The sequence below is a fragment of the Cyprinodon tularosa genome, unplaced genomic scaffold (genome assembly GCF_016077235.1).
Source record: "Cyprinodon tularosa strain WSP-4 unplaced genomic scaffold, ASM1607723v1 ctg147, whole genome shotgun sequence".
NCBI classification, from domain to species: Eukaryota; Metazoa; Chordata; class Actinopteri; order Cyprinodontiformes; family Cyprinodontidae; genus Cyprinodon; species Cyprinodon tularosa.
The window spans coordinates 581867-597400 of record NW_024038298.1 but is presented as its reverse complement, the minus strand read 5'-3'; the positions used below and the strand labels follow the sequence as shown (position 1 = coordinate 597400).

General features: G+C 42.2%; 1 protein-coding gene across 1 annotated transcript in view; it reads right to left on the bottom strand.

Moving 5' to 3' along the window:
* Positions 1-1579: 1579 nt before the first annotated feature.
* notch2 (notch receptor 2) overlaps positions 1580-15534 on the bottom strand; it is a 57242-nt gene continuing 43287 nt past the window's right edge. The window contains exons 10-35 of the mRNA XM_038279042.1: positions 15221-15334; positions 14996-15109; positions 14657-14890; positions 12863-12973; positions 12573-12765; positions 10750-10895; positions 10414-10527; positions 10188-10307; positions 9958-10110; positions 9641-9869; positions 9340-9541; positions 8932-9085; positions 8487-8671; positions 8252-8384; positions 7693-7944; positions 7443-7555; positions 6317-6840; positions 5887-6225; positions 5170-5312; positions 4822-5023; positions 4625-4712; positions 4392-4545; positions 3983-4302; positions 3608-3755; positions 3360-3457; positions 1580-3110 (exon numbers count right to left, since the gene is read on the bottom strand). Of these exons, the coding sequence (XP_038134970.1) occupies positions 1686-3110; positions 3360-3457; positions 3608-3755; positions 3983-4302; positions 4392-4545; positions 4625-4712; positions 4822-5023; positions 5170-5312; positions 5887-6225; positions 6317-6840; positions 7443-7555; positions 7693-7944; positions 8252-8384; positions 8487-8671; positions 8932-9085; positions 9340-9541; positions 9641-9869; positions 9958-10110; positions 10188-10307; positions 10414-10527; positions 10750-10895; positions 12573-12765; positions 12863-12973; positions 14657-14890; positions 14996-15109; positions 15221-15334 (6008 nt within the window). The 3' untranslated portion in view covers positions 1580-1685. The remainder of the gene's footprint in view (positions 3111-3359; positions 3458-3607; positions 3756-3982; positions 4303-4391; positions 4546-4624; positions 4713-4821; positions 5024-5169; positions 5313-5886; positions 6226-6316; positions 6841-7442; positions 7556-7692; positions 7945-8251; positions 8385-8486; positions 8672-8931; positions 9086-9339; positions 9542-9640; positions 9870-9957; positions 10111-10187; positions 10308-10413; positions 10528-10749; positions 10896-12572; positions 12766-12862; positions 12974-14656; positions 14891-14995; positions 15110-15220; positions 15335-15534) is intronic.

Below are 15534 nucleotides of genomic sequence, written 5' to 3'. Positions count from 1 at the left end.
TTACGTAAACATATTTGGTTTATTATTGTTTTGTTTTTTTCACCAAAGATCATCTCCTCAATCGACATTAGCTCTACCTTATACAAATATGATGACAACTACTTCATACTCTACGGATAATATAGGCTAATTGGATAACATAGAAAAATGGTAAACAAAGTACATTTTATATACAGAAAACAGAAACAGCTTTTTATATGTACCAGATTGTTCTAACTATGAGTGTAGACTGACATGTACAGTACATGGGTTTTTAAACTAAAGGGACGCTGTGTACAAAAGCAAAGGTCAGGAATATTGATTGGCTTGTCCTCCCCGACTGTGATTCAACACTTTGGTTGGTGCTGGATGTATTCCCCCAAGGTCTCCAACTTTTGATCAAATCCAAGACAAGCAACAAATACATCATGTACGCACAGAGCGTTTTTTGGCTTAATAAATGAAAAATTGCTCTCCCACTCCTTTTCTTTTAAATCCTCAACATTTAAAAAAAAATGCATTATGGTCTGTGAATAAAGAAGAGAATCAATACATAACATTTGCTTTGAGACAGAGGAAAACTAGAGAAGAACCCATCTTTCACTGCTCATGTTCAGACTTGGTTATAAATCATGACATATGCTGATCAGGACAAAAGAAAATTGATTATAATGAAGATTTATGGAAGACAGCTGCTGCAAAAAGAGGAGGAGGCAGTTTAACGGTAAAAACATGCGGCTTTGTAACATTCAAAATCATTCAGGAAGTGCAGATATTTATATATATAAAAAAGGGAACTTTAAGAAGGCTAAACAACATTTAGCTCTACTAAAACAAGCAGAAACTGCTTTAAGTATATATATATATATATATATACATTTTCTTTCTTACAGCATATTAAACCTGGAGACAACAATGGTAAAAACTGACACAACCAAAGCAACAGAATAAATCCCTCGCTACTACTCAAAGCATGAAAACGGATAAAACAAACAGTTTAAGTTGATGTTTGCATGTAAAACACAAATTAAAGAAGTTCCAGATTTGATCAAGGAACTGGAACTAAAAGGAAATGCAAAACCAGTAAAACATCAAACTGCATCATTTACGTTTCTTACTTTTCAAAAGTTTAAGAACTTTTGTTGAAAGTAGCCCTACATAAAAAAAATTAAAAAACCCACAGGACCAAGCAATAGTTTAACTGATTGAAACTTCTTAAATTAAAACATTTAGTGAGCTGTGTCAGCTAGGAGTTAGTACCGCAGTTTTTAAAACACTGAACATATAAGGGTCATATCTAGCGAACAGATTTAACAAACTTTTCTGAGAATAGAGTGTCAGTGTAGAGAGCGTCCCATTAACAGTCTTATTTTTCTGATGCAACAAGAGCTGAGCTCTTTGTGGTGGAGTTTTCTCTGTGATCGCTCAGAAATCACAGCATCAGTCTGTGATGCCCCTGGATGGCGTAGCAGTGGTTATTATTGTGCAAATTTGATTCCAAATGAAGAGCAAAGGTCTCGGATGATTAATGTAAAAGCACAGAAAAGATTTTTCAAAGTACCGAGTAACATTATAAAACTATACACTGTAACTGGAAGGAGGAATAAAAGGGGAGGGGGCTGATTATGGATTTATAGAAAGGCACTTGTGTTTTTTTTTTTTGCTGAACCAAAGAGTCAGTCTGTCTCTGCTTTCCTCTGGCTGCTTCATGCGAACACCTGCATGTTTCCGAGCTGAGGCTGCTGAGCGGGCGGCTGCATCTGCTGCGACGGCGGCTGCATCTGGCCCTGCTCTGGAATGTGTGTGTGGCGTGTAGCCTGCAGTGCATGGTGGGAGTTCCCCAGTGGGGTGGGGCTGGTGGTGACGTCGGACCAGTCCGAGTTAGAGTGAGGCGAGGAGGAGGACCAGGGGTCTGGTGATTCGGGGGAAGGGGTGAGATACGGATGCTCGTTTTGTGGGTGGGCAGAGTGACCTGGAGTGGTGCCTTCCGAGCCGTTGGGAGGGCTGTGTTGGGAGGGGGGTGTTGGGTATTTATCCACAGGGCTCTGGATGGGCACATAGGGGGGCAGCGGTCGAGACTGGCCCTCCATTCCTCCAGCAGGGTTGATGGTGTGGGGAGGATGCAGGGGGTGGGATGGACCTTGCCCCAGACCCATCTGATTTGGGTAAATCATTCCAGGGTTGCAGTGGACATGGCCCGGTACCTGCTGAGTGTGACATGGATTCTGGTTCTGCCCCTGGGCCTGTGTGACTTGTACCTGTCCCGACTGAGACTGCTTTAGCATGGCCTGGCTGCTTCCCGTGGTCATCATCTGGAAAGTGACGATGGGGGGCAGCTGCTCCCTGCTCATGGTGACGTTCATGGGAGTCATCATGGTGCTCTGGCCGTGGCTCATGCCGGGGTGTGCTCCTCTCATCGGGTGCTGGAGGAGACCAAACATGGGGCCGTTGTAGGCTTGCTTGGCCATGCCCATCCAGTTTTGCTGCTGTCCCAGCATGTGGCTGACAGGGGGCAGCATCGCTCTGGAGGTGGGACTGCTCAGGAGAGGAGGGGAATTAGCTGTGTTTGAGACAGCAGCAGACACCTCCCCAGTGTAGGAGTGAGGGGACTCCAGGGAGTCAACGGGTGACATGGTGACAGAGCTCTCTGAAAGTCCTCCTGCTGCCTTTACTCCATTGCTGCTCCCTCCACCAGCGCCTCCTCCGCTGCCTCCTCCTGTAGCAGCCAAACCTGGGCCTTCTCCTCCAGCAGGCTTCTTCCGTCTCTTGGCTTTCATGTCCTTGATCTCCTTTGGTCCCCCACCTACACCTCCAGCCTTCGCCCCGGCTCCCCTTCTGCTCTTCTTGCCTTGTGGTCCAGACCTCATACCGATGAAGCCTGCTCCATTAGCCCCACACATAACAGAGGAGTTTCCCCCTCCACCCATGTGGTTATGCCCATTGTGTGGACTGTGAACCAGATTGTACTGGTCAAGCAGACGGACGATGTCATGATGCATTCGCTCTTGAGCAGTATCACGCGGGAGTCGGTCCAGGTGATCTGTGATATCACGGTTGGAGTAGTGATCAAGAAGAACCTGAGCTGCCTCAAAGCTGCCTTCTCGTGCTGCAAGAAATAAGGGCGTCTCCTCCTGAAACAAATGCATCAAAAAACATCAGGCATTTAAATAAAACAAAAGAAACACTCTTTGATATTCTCTATTAAAAAATGTGCAATGCTCATTTACTAACAAAATGACAGAAAATAGCTTTCTGCTGATCAGCCTTACAAAAAGCATTTATTTGCAGATTTTATGCCTATTTTCACATCATCCATTTTAGTTGCAGCTCTTAAGTCAACTAAAGGAAAAACAAAACAAAAAAAATGCTGAATAACAAACCTTATTGTCTTGCATGTCGCGGTTGGCACCATTTTTCAGAAGCACAAGGGTAGCCTCCACATTATTGACTGCAGCTGCCCAGTGCAATGCAGACTTACCTTAACGGTGGGGGAATCAAAACGTTGTGTTAGTGAGTTCGGACATCAGATAAAAATGTTCTTTATTTCTTTAAAACTTGTCATGCTAACATTAAATCATCCAGACAAATACCCTTAGAAAGTCACAGATCAAGTCTAATGTTCTCATACCATGATCATCTACAGCGTTGATGTCAGCGTGGCAGTGGATCAGCTCTTCTACCATGCCCTCCACAGCGAGCCTTGCTGCCAGGATCAGGGGACTCGTACCGTCGTTCATCCTGGCATCTAAATCCGTAGCACGGTTTCGGATCAGAATCTAGGAAAACACAAAGAAAAGACATGAGCAAAAAAAAATATTTTCAGATGTTACTTCGTAAAAAGTGTTTGGTGTTGACTTATAATCTAAATAAAAAACAAGTTTTTAAATTTGATTCGTAAAATAGCGAAAAACTTGACATCAATCTTTACGTAATATAAACTGCTATTTGTTGCTCTATCCCATAAAACATTCAAACTACATTAGGATTATGAAAGCAGAGTTACCTGAAATACTCCTTGTGCGTCAGCTGCCACAGCGGCGTGAAGTGGAGTCCTGCCCATGTTGTCTTGAGCGTTGGGATCTGCTCCAGCATCCAGCAACCTCTTAGCTGCGTCAGCCCGGGCGTAGCGGGCAGCCAGGTGAAGAGCAGTTTCCCCTGTGCGGTCAGTCTTGGCCGTCGTATTTGCTCCCTGACCGATGAGATCTGAAATAACGCTGGGCCCAGGTTCGTCTCCTCCACTCTCGTCTTCCTCTTCGCCATGCAGGCTGCAGTCAGGGCCTCCGCCGTTGCGCAGGGCTGCCACCATCAGAGGGGTGAAGCCATCTGAAGAGGGGGAAATAAAAGAAATAAACATGTCTGAACTTGCAGATAAAAAATTATATTCATGCTTAAGAAAAAAAAAGCTGTCTCACCAGGTCCTTTGACGTTAACATCCAGACAGTCGGCATCCAAGTCGGCCTGTGGTGGGGTGAGAGTGATGTCAGCAGCTTTACGGTGCTGCAGAGTCCACTCTCTATGGTCGACTCCTCCATCCATCGGGATGGGAAGCAGAGGTTTGTCTTCAGTCTAAAAACAAATAAAGCTCAAATCAAAACTCACATTTTTTATGCTGCAAACCGTTACATGCGAGTTATCATCCACTTACTCTTGGTTTTTTGGATGGCGCTTCATCTTCAAGCCATTTCTGTCTCTGACCTCCATCAACCAAGCTCCCATCATGTGTCTTAAAGTTCCTACCATGAGTAGAAAACACCACTGTAACACATTTCAGGCTTCTACAGGATTTTCATCTGTTGGGTTTCACTTGTTTCTTCCACTCTATCAGCGTGTATGTTCACTCACTTCATGTCAAAGTCGTCCTGTCCAACAGGCTCTCTCCTCTTATCGTTTTTAGTGGCTGAGAAGCCATCAGGCAGCCACAGGACCCCATGTTTATGTTTCTTCTTAGCTGCCAGCACCCCCAGCAATAGAATAAGAAGAATGAGGAATACAGCAACTCCAATAAAGTACGGATACATTGACTTCTCCCCCACTGTTGGATCACCTGTTTGAGAGAAAAACAAATGAGGGTGTATTTTCATCTGGATAATCATATCTGTGTGAATATTGAACTTCCGGTTTATGCTAATGATATCTTTCAAAATTACACTCTGCTAAACAAAACAGAATATGCCATGATAATCTGCTTACTTCTAACAGACACCAGTGGGTATGGCAGGTCGGATTTGATGTGAACCGCTGCAATGAAGGAGGCAGCTGTAGAAGTGTTGAAGAAGCACTCAGATGAGATCTTGGTGCATTTACGGTTATCAATCTCCAGGTGGACCTCAGAGCTGTTTCAAAACACAAACCCATTTAATAACAAGCCAGGCACTTTCCACATTTCTTGTTCCTTTATTTAAATTGATAGCATAAAGATAAGCATCTATAGCACATATCCTGACAGTGATCAAGACTGAAATATGAATGATAAAAGAATAGGAAGGAAGGAAGGAAGGAAGGAAGGAAGGAAGGAAGGAAGGAAGGAAGGAAGGCAGGAAGGCAGGAAGGCAGGAAGGAAGGAAGGAAGGAAGGAAGGAAGGAAGGAAGGAAGGAAGGAAGGAAGGAAGGAAGGAAGGAAGGAAGGAAGGAAGGGAAGGAAGGCAGGAAGGAAGGAAGGAAGGAAGGAAGGAAGGAAGGAAGGCAGGAAGGAAGGAAGGCAGGAAGGAAGGAAGGAAGGAAGGAAGGAAGGAAGGAAGGAAGGAAGGAAGGAAGGCAGGAAGGAAGGAAGGAAGGAAGGAAGGCAGGAAGGAAGGAAGGAAGGAAGGAAGGAAGGAAGGAAGGAAGGAAGGAAGGAAGGAAGGAAGGAAGGAAGGAAGGAAGGAAGGAAGGAAGGAAGGAAGGAAGGAAGGAAGGAGCCGTTCTTACCCAATGACCTCTCTCTCCATCTCTCTCTTGGTTCTGCTCCTTAGACCGCTTTTTTTCTGCTGGTCATCATCTCCGTAATAAGGGAACACCATTGGTTCATTATTATTCATCTTCACTCGCACATTAGTATGGAGCAGAGCTCCCAGGTAGCGCAAGAAACCTCTCAAGTCTCCAAGCAGCTCATTTGGCTGCAGTCGAACCACGAGGATGAGCGTGCCAGCTGCTAGATCGGCTGGTACACCATCAGAACAGTCCAGTCCGTCCCAGCCACAGGCCTCTGTATTGCAGCTTTCATCACAGAAACCGTTTCCATAGTGGTCTTTGCAGTAGACATCATACCTTAAAAACATGACATGATATTTTATGTAGCTTTAAATCATGTTGGTGCTTTGTATAAATCTTCTTCAACAGAGCAATGAGTTTGACATACTTGCAGGGGTCTGTTTGGGTATCCCTGCATTCATAGTTGTCAAAGAGGCACCCAGGGTTGTCACACTCAGGATCACAACGTCCGTTATTGAAGCGATCCCAGCAGGGAATGCTGGCAGTGCAGTTGGCCCATGGTTGCGGCCAGTTGAGTGAGCAGTCACCTCCGTCCCACTGGCATTCATGATTGTTGCACTTCTCATCACAGACTTTATCTCCAGACTGCAGCTTACACTGCTCATATGGGCATTCTGGGGGCCCTGACATAGGGGCTCTTTTCTCACAGAATTTCCCGAAGAAGTTGTCTGGACAGCGGCAGATGGGCTGAAATGGGTGGAATGAATCTTTGACACAGACTCCTCCATTCTGACAGGGCACAGAGCACTTCTCACAGTGATCCCCACTGAACCCTGACTGGCAATGGCAGTACAAGTTTCCTGTTGGTGCCTTCATGCAGCGTCCGCCATTTTGGCAACTCCTTGCGCAGTTAAAATTCTGTGTTTCACCGCAGCTGAATCCAGAATAACCCTATAAAACACAAGAGTTCATGTTGAGTTATCACATTGAAATTCAACAGGTAACTATGTTTAACAATATATAACATCTAAAATATCTAGTTTCACCTCTTAATAGATTAAAAGAACTAATTGGCGCTTGAATACTGTGTTTTTAAATTAATTTTTATAATCAGTGCCACTAGTTAGTCCTAGAAATGAGTTTCTACTTTACCTGAGTGATGGTTTAGCCCTCTGAGGCAAGCATGGAAACAGAATTAGCAAGTAGTTAGGGTAGGAAAACAAGCAGTTAGTAAAGAGGGACTGAAAACTGTGGCAGAAGGAAATAAAACAGCTGACAACCAAATCTCAGCCTCTTCTCAAAGCAACAGACAAAGGAATGCAATAGATAGAATTACTGAGGAATGTAAAGCAGAAATAACATCAGAAGCCATTAGGGGGGAATACTTCTATCCTTTCTCGTTACACTGGGTTGCTTATCATATTTGCATCACGTTAACCCCAAGAAAGAAAGCTACATGGCACATGTACACAATCAAAAAAATAAAATAACAGTAAAAGCATTGAAAAATGAGTGTTATTTAAATATGTTGTGGAAAAAAAACAATGACTTACAGGGGGACAAGAACAGGTGTAGCCATACACTGAACTCATGTTCATGGAGCAGGTGCCACCGTTTCGACATGGTTTCGACACACACAGATCCACCATGGATTCACAATGACGACCTAATGGAAAAAAGAAGAGCAGAAACAGCCAGAAGGTTATGGAAAGATCAACGCCGTCTTGCATGATGTTCTTCCACCGATAGTAGCAGGCAGTGGTGCTTATGTTCCTCAAATCTGAGCAAGTAATATGGAAGTACCTGTGTAACCAAGGCGACAGTTGCACTGGTAATCATTGACCAGTTCGATGCAGTCGAGGCTGCCAGGACTATGGCAGGGTCCGGACAGGCATTCGTTGACATCACCCTCACAGTGCTCTCCAACAAACCCTGGAGGACAGGAGCAGGTGTAGCGGCCTACGCCATCGATGCATTGCCCTCCATTTCTGCAGCGCGGTTCAGATGAGCCTGGACTGGGAGCGCAGTCATCCTCATTCACCTCACACTGCAGTCCTGCAGAACAGTGATAAGATCTTAATTAACAAGTGCATCAAATAAAGCCTTTCTTTAAGAGCATTTTACATGCAGTTTACTTGTTTCAGGCCAAACAAAGTTGTTATAAATCAGTTAAAGCCTCAGGTTTCTTAATTCTGAGGGTTTGCTAACCAAAACAAATAAGCAACACAGTAAAAAGAAAAAATTTCTCTTATACAGTCTTTACAGACTGTACACAAGTATTTCCTTTTAAAGTTAATCTATTCTTTAAAAGGTAATGTTGAAACGTTTAAAATCCATTCACCAATGTGGTATCTAGACATACCGCGTGTCCCAGGTGGGCAGATGCAGGTAAAGTGGTTGATAAGGTTGACACATGTACCTCCGTTGAGGCAGGGCTTGGAGTGGCATTCATCAACGTCATACTCACAGTTCACTCCTTGGTAACCTGGTTTACACTGGACACAATGAAACAAGAGACTTAGGTTTTTATCTGTTTCCTAACCGTGTTTGTTCCATTTTAGACACAAGTAATGAAATTAACTTCAAAATGTACTTACTACACATTCATATGTGCCCTGGTAATCCTTGCATGTAGCGCCGTTTCGACAGGGGTTTGACTGGCACTCGTCCACCATCTCCTCACAGTAGCTGCCCGTGTATCCTGACTGACACTTGCACTGATGGGAATTCCCCACATTGACACAGTGACCTGCATTCTTACACACATGTTCCACTTCCAAACCTACAGGAAGCAGAAACATCAGCAGAAAACAGATAATTATTAAATGACAACTCAGTTAGCAGTCATTTACCAATGGCCAGACGATTCAGTTATTCACCAATTCACACTGTTAGTGGTAAGCTACATCTCAGCCACAGCTGACCTGGGGCAGACTGACAGGGCCACTGGGCCCTCTGACAACCAATAACATGGAAGGCGGGTAAAGGTAGTTTGCAGATAAAACTATTCATGATTATTAGGGCTATAAATTGACCCCTCACCGTTCCTGGCAGCATAGTCCTGACAGGACATGTTGGGGACATCACAGTAAAGTCCTGTCCAGCCCATCTGGCAGTGGCAGGTCCAGGAGGTGACCGTCTGAGAGCAGGTTCCACCGTTCTTACATTTAACCTGGTTGCACAGGTTCACATAGTTCTGCAAATAAAAACAAAAAGTATTTTGAATGAAAGCGTTACACCATGAACACCCACCCAAAATCCTTTGGAAACACTAATCTACACTCTCTAACTGAATAAAATATGAGCTGATTCATCATCCAAACAGACAGCTAATCCAATGTATCTTGTAATGCACTATAGCCATCACTGCAATACTTTTTTTGTTATTTTTTTTAACCCTGAAGATGAAGTAGTTGCAGCTTGTTAATTGAAGGAACAAATCTTCTTTACCTGACAGTTGGGTCCACTGTATCCCACTGGACATGTGCAGCGGTAAGTCCCCAGGCCATCTGTGCAGGTGCCGCCGTTCTTACAGGGCTGAGAGTCGCATTCGTTCTTCTCAAACTCACAGAACCTCCCGAAAAAACCAGGCCGGCAACGGCAAGAATAGGTGTTAATGTCATCGATGCATTCGCCATTATTAAGACAGGAGCTAAAGGAGGGAAAAAAAAACATATTAGGTTGAACTCAATAGAAAATCTGTGAAGGAACACATCGATCATATGGCTACAAAGTTTATCGAGTGGCTCACCTCTCAGTGCATTCCTGAATGTTGTTTTCACACTGGATTCCATTAAAGCCTGGAGGGCAATCGCACACAAAGCTGTTCACATAGTCCCTACAGACGCCTTCATTCCTGCAGGGCTGGCTGGCACACTCATTCACATCAATCTCACAGCGATCGCCTTCAAAACCCGCACGGCAGTTGCAGGAGAAACTGGCCACTTTGTCCACACAGGAGCCTCCATTCAGACATGGGTCTAAAGAGCCATTTAAAAACCATTAGAATTCACTTAATCTCTAAATATCTTATAAGAAATCATACAAAAAAGCTTTAGTCCATCTCACTTGGTGAACAGTCGTCTATGTTTATCTGACAGTTGTGTCCACTGTATCCATGTTGACATTTACACATGTAGCTTCCCTGGGTGTTTACGCAGCGAACACTGTTCTGGCAGGGGTTTTTCAAGCATTCGTTTACATCTTCATTGCAGCGTTTTCCTATGTGCAGATAAACTATGTTAGCACAGCCTTCAATTTTGAAGTTATAATATCAAGCATCAGTCTGAAACGGGTACCTTGCCAGCCGGGTCGACACCTGCAGGTATACGAAGTATAATCTGCAGATGGGCTGCATGTTCCTCCCCTCTCACAGGGATGTGAGGCACAGGGAACCTGCTCGACTTCACAGTGTGCCCCTATGTTGACACAACACATATATTATGAAATACCAACCACTCAAGTTGTCTTGTTTGCATCTGACAAAGCTGGGATTTACATGTTGGGGTAAATAACTTCACTAACCTGTAAACGGTGGAATACACTGGCATGTGTAACTGTTGATTCCATCTCTACAAATGCCATGGTTCAGACATGGTCCTGATGCACACTCATCTATGTTCTTTTCACAGTTGACTCCTAACAAGAGAAGATATAATTGAGCTTTCCTTCTCCCACATCTCCTGGTTTTCACCATTAGGGGCAGTGTGCACCAGCAGATTTTATGATAAGTCTAATTTACTAAGAGGGTTTTCATTTCATAAATACTTTTTAAAAATGCTATACCTTAAAATAAACGGTATAAATGAGAAAAAAACATCAACAAGTTCCATGGAAGTAATAGTTCACAGTATGTATTACCTTTGAATCCTGGTTTGCAATGACAGGTATAGCCATTTAGTCTATCCTGGCAGCTGCCCCCATTTGAGCATGGATTGGGTAGGCACTCGTTCTTTTCCTGCTCACAGTGTTGCCCCGTCCAACCAGGCTTACACTCACAGCGATACCTGGATAAGAGGCCAAGCAAACATTCAGAATGAGAGCTCATTCTGCTGATCTAAATGAATCTGAAATCTATTTCTGATCATAGCTATTAAAGGAATAGTACACCCAAAACATGATTAGCCTTCATTTTCTACTCACCCCCATGCTGAACAACACTCTGGAGTACTTTTTTGATATCTCAAATGCATCTGGAGATCTGGGAGGCTTCTTGCTGTCTGCTGACATTCAAATAATGGAGGTCTATGGCGCCCGAGGCAGAAAGGTCCATAAAAGTCCACAAAAAACGTGTCAATATTCCTCCATACTGCTCGTCCAATGTATTCCAAGTGTCCTGAGTGGGTAGCATCCAGAATTTACTCGAAACAAAGTCATTTAGAATGTTTTTAGAGCATAAACAGTAGTGTATAGGATTTCCTGAAAGCGCGCACCCGCACGTTCACGACGCTACGGAAGCCGGCAGACCAAACCAGATGAAAGTGCGCATTCAGCGTCTGCTCTGCCGATAATGCAAGCGTAGAAGAAGAAATGTGCTGTTTACCTGTGCAAAGAAAGAAACAACGAAAGAAAAATGTCTGAGGACTTCAGTGTTGAGGAAGAGCATGAGTTCTTTGCCGAGCTGAATGCGCTGGTTTGGTCTGCCGGCTTCCGTAGCGTCGTGAACGTGCGGGTGCGCGCTTTCAGGAAATCCTATACACTACTGTTTATGCTCTAAAAACATTCTAAATGACTTCGTTTCGAGTAAATTCTGGATGCTACCCACTCAGGACACTTGGAATACATTGGACGAGCAGTATGGAGGAATATTGACACGTTTTTTGTGGACTTTTATGGACCTTTCTGTCTCGGTCACCATAGACCTCCATTATTTGAATGTCAGCAGACAGCAAGAAGCCTCCCAGATCTCCAGATGCATTTGAGATATCAAAAAAGTACTCCAGAGTGTTTTTTCAGCATGGGGGTGAGTAGAAACTGAAGGCTAATCATGTTTTGGGTGTACTATTCCTTTAATGTGATTACAATGGGATAAGAACTCATCTTCAAAATAAAATGAAAACAAGTGCTGATGCTGGTTTTTATAGTAAATATCAACTGGAATGAATCAGCCAATAAATTGAGAAAAGGATAAGCAAATTAATCAATAAGGAAAGAATACCTTTCTTTTGCTTTCTGTCATAATAATGAAAAAAAAAAGCAAGATAAATTTGAAGGAATTTATGTTGCAAACATTTTCTAACAGCTACACACTTAACATATTTTTCCAAATATGTATTCTTGTTTGAGCAGTATTTGATAAAAAAAAAATGCACAAACCAGTATATCGTAATGTGAGGAGTAATTTATTAATTTAAAAGGTAATAATAAAAAAAAGCATAATAGAGCAAGTTAGAAAATAAATCCACTTAAATGGACAAAAATCATGAGTGTTTTTACAGAGGGAAAGTAAAATACATATATATTAAATACGAGGGGTGTTTTTGTTCCGTTAAAGCTCTAAAAGTCAAGACTAAAATGTTAAAATCTATTCTAAATTTAACAGATAACCATTACAGAGCAGATCAATCTGGTGTACTTTGGACCCTTCGGTTAGCTCTTGTTAAAGCCTTGCTGCAGCATTCTGAACCAAATACAACTTTTTCAATACTTCTGTTTTTTAATGTATCATTATTTCCATGCCCTACCCATGCTGCTGCTCGATACAATCTCCATGAACACAAGGCTGGGAAGCGCAGTGATCAGTTCCTGAGAGGCACAGGGGGCCATAGGTGTTGGGTGGGCACTGACACTGGAACCCATTCACCATGTCCACACAGGTTCCCCCACTCATGCATGGATTTGAGTTACACTCGTCGATGTTGACACCACAATTAACTCCTGTTGAAGAGTAATTCAGATATATGCCACATTAAGCCTGCAGTCTGACATAGGCCAGATAAATCATGAATCAATCTCAGACAGAGCAAAAACATACCCGTGTATCCAGGGTAACACACGCATTTGTACTCATTGATGCCATCTTGGCACTCTCCGTTTTTACACGGGTTGCTGGCACAGTCATCCTCATTAATTTCACAGTTCACACCTGTAGAGTAAAGGAAAGCAAATAATCAAACAAACTTGTTTTGAGCGACATATTACACATTTTTAGAACCCTTTTAGAAATTGGACAAAAAAATCATAAAATTGATTAGCCTGATGAGCGTCCTAAATAAACGCTGGAGTTAGAGGAAAAATTGACCTTACAGTGGGGAGGGGATTTTTATTCATTTGGATCTAACCACCAGGGGGCATGGAACGCCAAGTAAAGGTCTTTCAGCGAGGCCTTACAAAAAGGAGAACTAGGACAGACTTGAAGCAGACAACAGGAGGGGTTAACATTATTAGAACGCTTACTAAAGGTGAAGTGAGAAGAGAAATGGGAAAGAGAAAGAAAAGGGAGGCCCAGAAGAGGAAGTGGAGCATGAAACCTTACAGGGTGTCCGGATATCAGGCTCAATAAAGACAGACTCAGTCTTTGGTGCCAGACCTAAAGGTGGTACTGGACCCAGTCATCTATATAGCTATGTAGCTCTTATATCTCTACCACTGGTTTAAGCAACAGAAAGAAACAGGTGGACAGTTAAAACGCTCCACATTCTTCAACAATATACTTTTTATGTGTGTATATATATATATATATATATATATATATACACATATACACACACTGGGAAATGAAAGCACATGCCTAAAACTTTTTAAGGTGGAATTCTAAACAAATTTGTACATATGTTTGACTAGAAAGCGACATCTGCTCAAATCCAAAGCAAAATCTTTTATGTCTGGTAGATAAAAATACTGCCTTATAAATTATAAAAATGTAGAGACCATCATGTGAGACCGTCATGTTTATTAGCTTTTTCATAATGAATTGATGATGACATTACAAATCTCATAAAAAAAAAAAATAAGAGTAAAGGATTTTGTTCTTGACGATAAAGAAAAAGAATTTCAAGCATATTAAGAACAGGGTGGTTAGAATACTATATCTTAAATTAAAACACCAGAGGCAAGACAAAATAAATGCTTTTCTATGAACTAAAAACTAAATAAATTGCCCATATTAATTATCAATTAGAGCTGGATAATCAAATATCGTATTAAATTATCGTATGCATCTAACTTTTTACTTAAAGCAGAGAATAAAAAAAACAAAATCTCTACAGATCCCTTTTTCCAATCAACCAATGAACTATTGATAAGTGTGACAACAAAAGTGTTTCTAAATAAATCAATATTTTCTTTTCAGTAATTGCAACATATCTAAGTTAACATAAACTTATTTATTTTTCTCATCAAACTTTAGAGCAGGTTTTTGCATCATTGGCTCATCCAACCAGCACAATAAATTTTACTTGAAAGATAATAACTCACCAAACTACGCACACACAACAATAGAGCGACATCGTCTGCAATCCATCATATTGTGCAGCTCTACCACAGAACATGTCTATTTTTACTTCTACTGTCCCACCACATGTGGCACTAAGCTGAAGTATATTTTAAAGGATAAATGCATAAATCATAGATGGACATAGATGCAGAAGGTCCTAAGCACAATTTTTGGCCACTTTATGAAACACTTCATTGAGAGCTAAATAGAATCAAAGTCACACTCCTTGTATGTGCATATAAACTTAGTCAAATAAAGTGAATCTCCATAAATATGGATCCCTTCCACTATAAAAAAAGACATTTAGTAAATGTTTTTGCTGTGTTAACTTACCAGAAGTTCCTTGGGGACAGTTACACTGGTACGCATCAACCAAGTCGATACAGCGCGCTCCGTTTTGGCAGGGGTTGCTGTGACACTCCTCGACTTGGATGTTACAGATGGAGCCAGTGTACCCTGGGTTGCACTCACAAGAGAAGGTCGCAATGCCATCCTTACACACACCATAGTGACAAGGCCCTTGGTCGCATTCATCAATGTTCTGCTCACAAAGCACACCTGTAAAGCCTGTTCAAGTCATAATAATAGATATTTAACGGGAAGGCATGAGAAATTCAGGAAGTTTTCCTTATATTTGAAGCCAAACATGAGGTTGGTGTTATTCGCCCTCACCTTCTGCACATTCACAATCATATCCATTGGGTCGGTCGACACACTTGGCTCCATTTAAACAGGGGGTACTGGAACATTCATCTATGTCTATTTGGCACATATCTCCACTGAAACCTGTTGATATTTGATTAAAAACGAGCTGAAATTACTAATATAAAGAAGTTCTAAAAGACTCTAAAATGACTTGTCAGAGAAATGTGTAAAGCAGCTTTGAACTGCACATACCTGCTGGACATAGGCATTCAAAACGGCTGATCCCATCCACACATTTACCCTGGTTCAGACAGGGGAAGCTCATACACTCGTTGACATTGATCTCACAATGAGTCCCCTCAAATCCTGTGGGTATTTAGAGAGAACACAAACAAGGCTTTTTGTGAGTGAATTTACATCAAGACATAAAAAAAGAGACAAAAAACCCAAAAAACTGAACTGCATCCTTTTTCTACTCAAAAAACCAATCCAACCCTAGAAAAATCAATAACAGAATAATGAGTGTGAATAATGAGTGAGAATGAGTGTGGTTTCATTAATTTTAC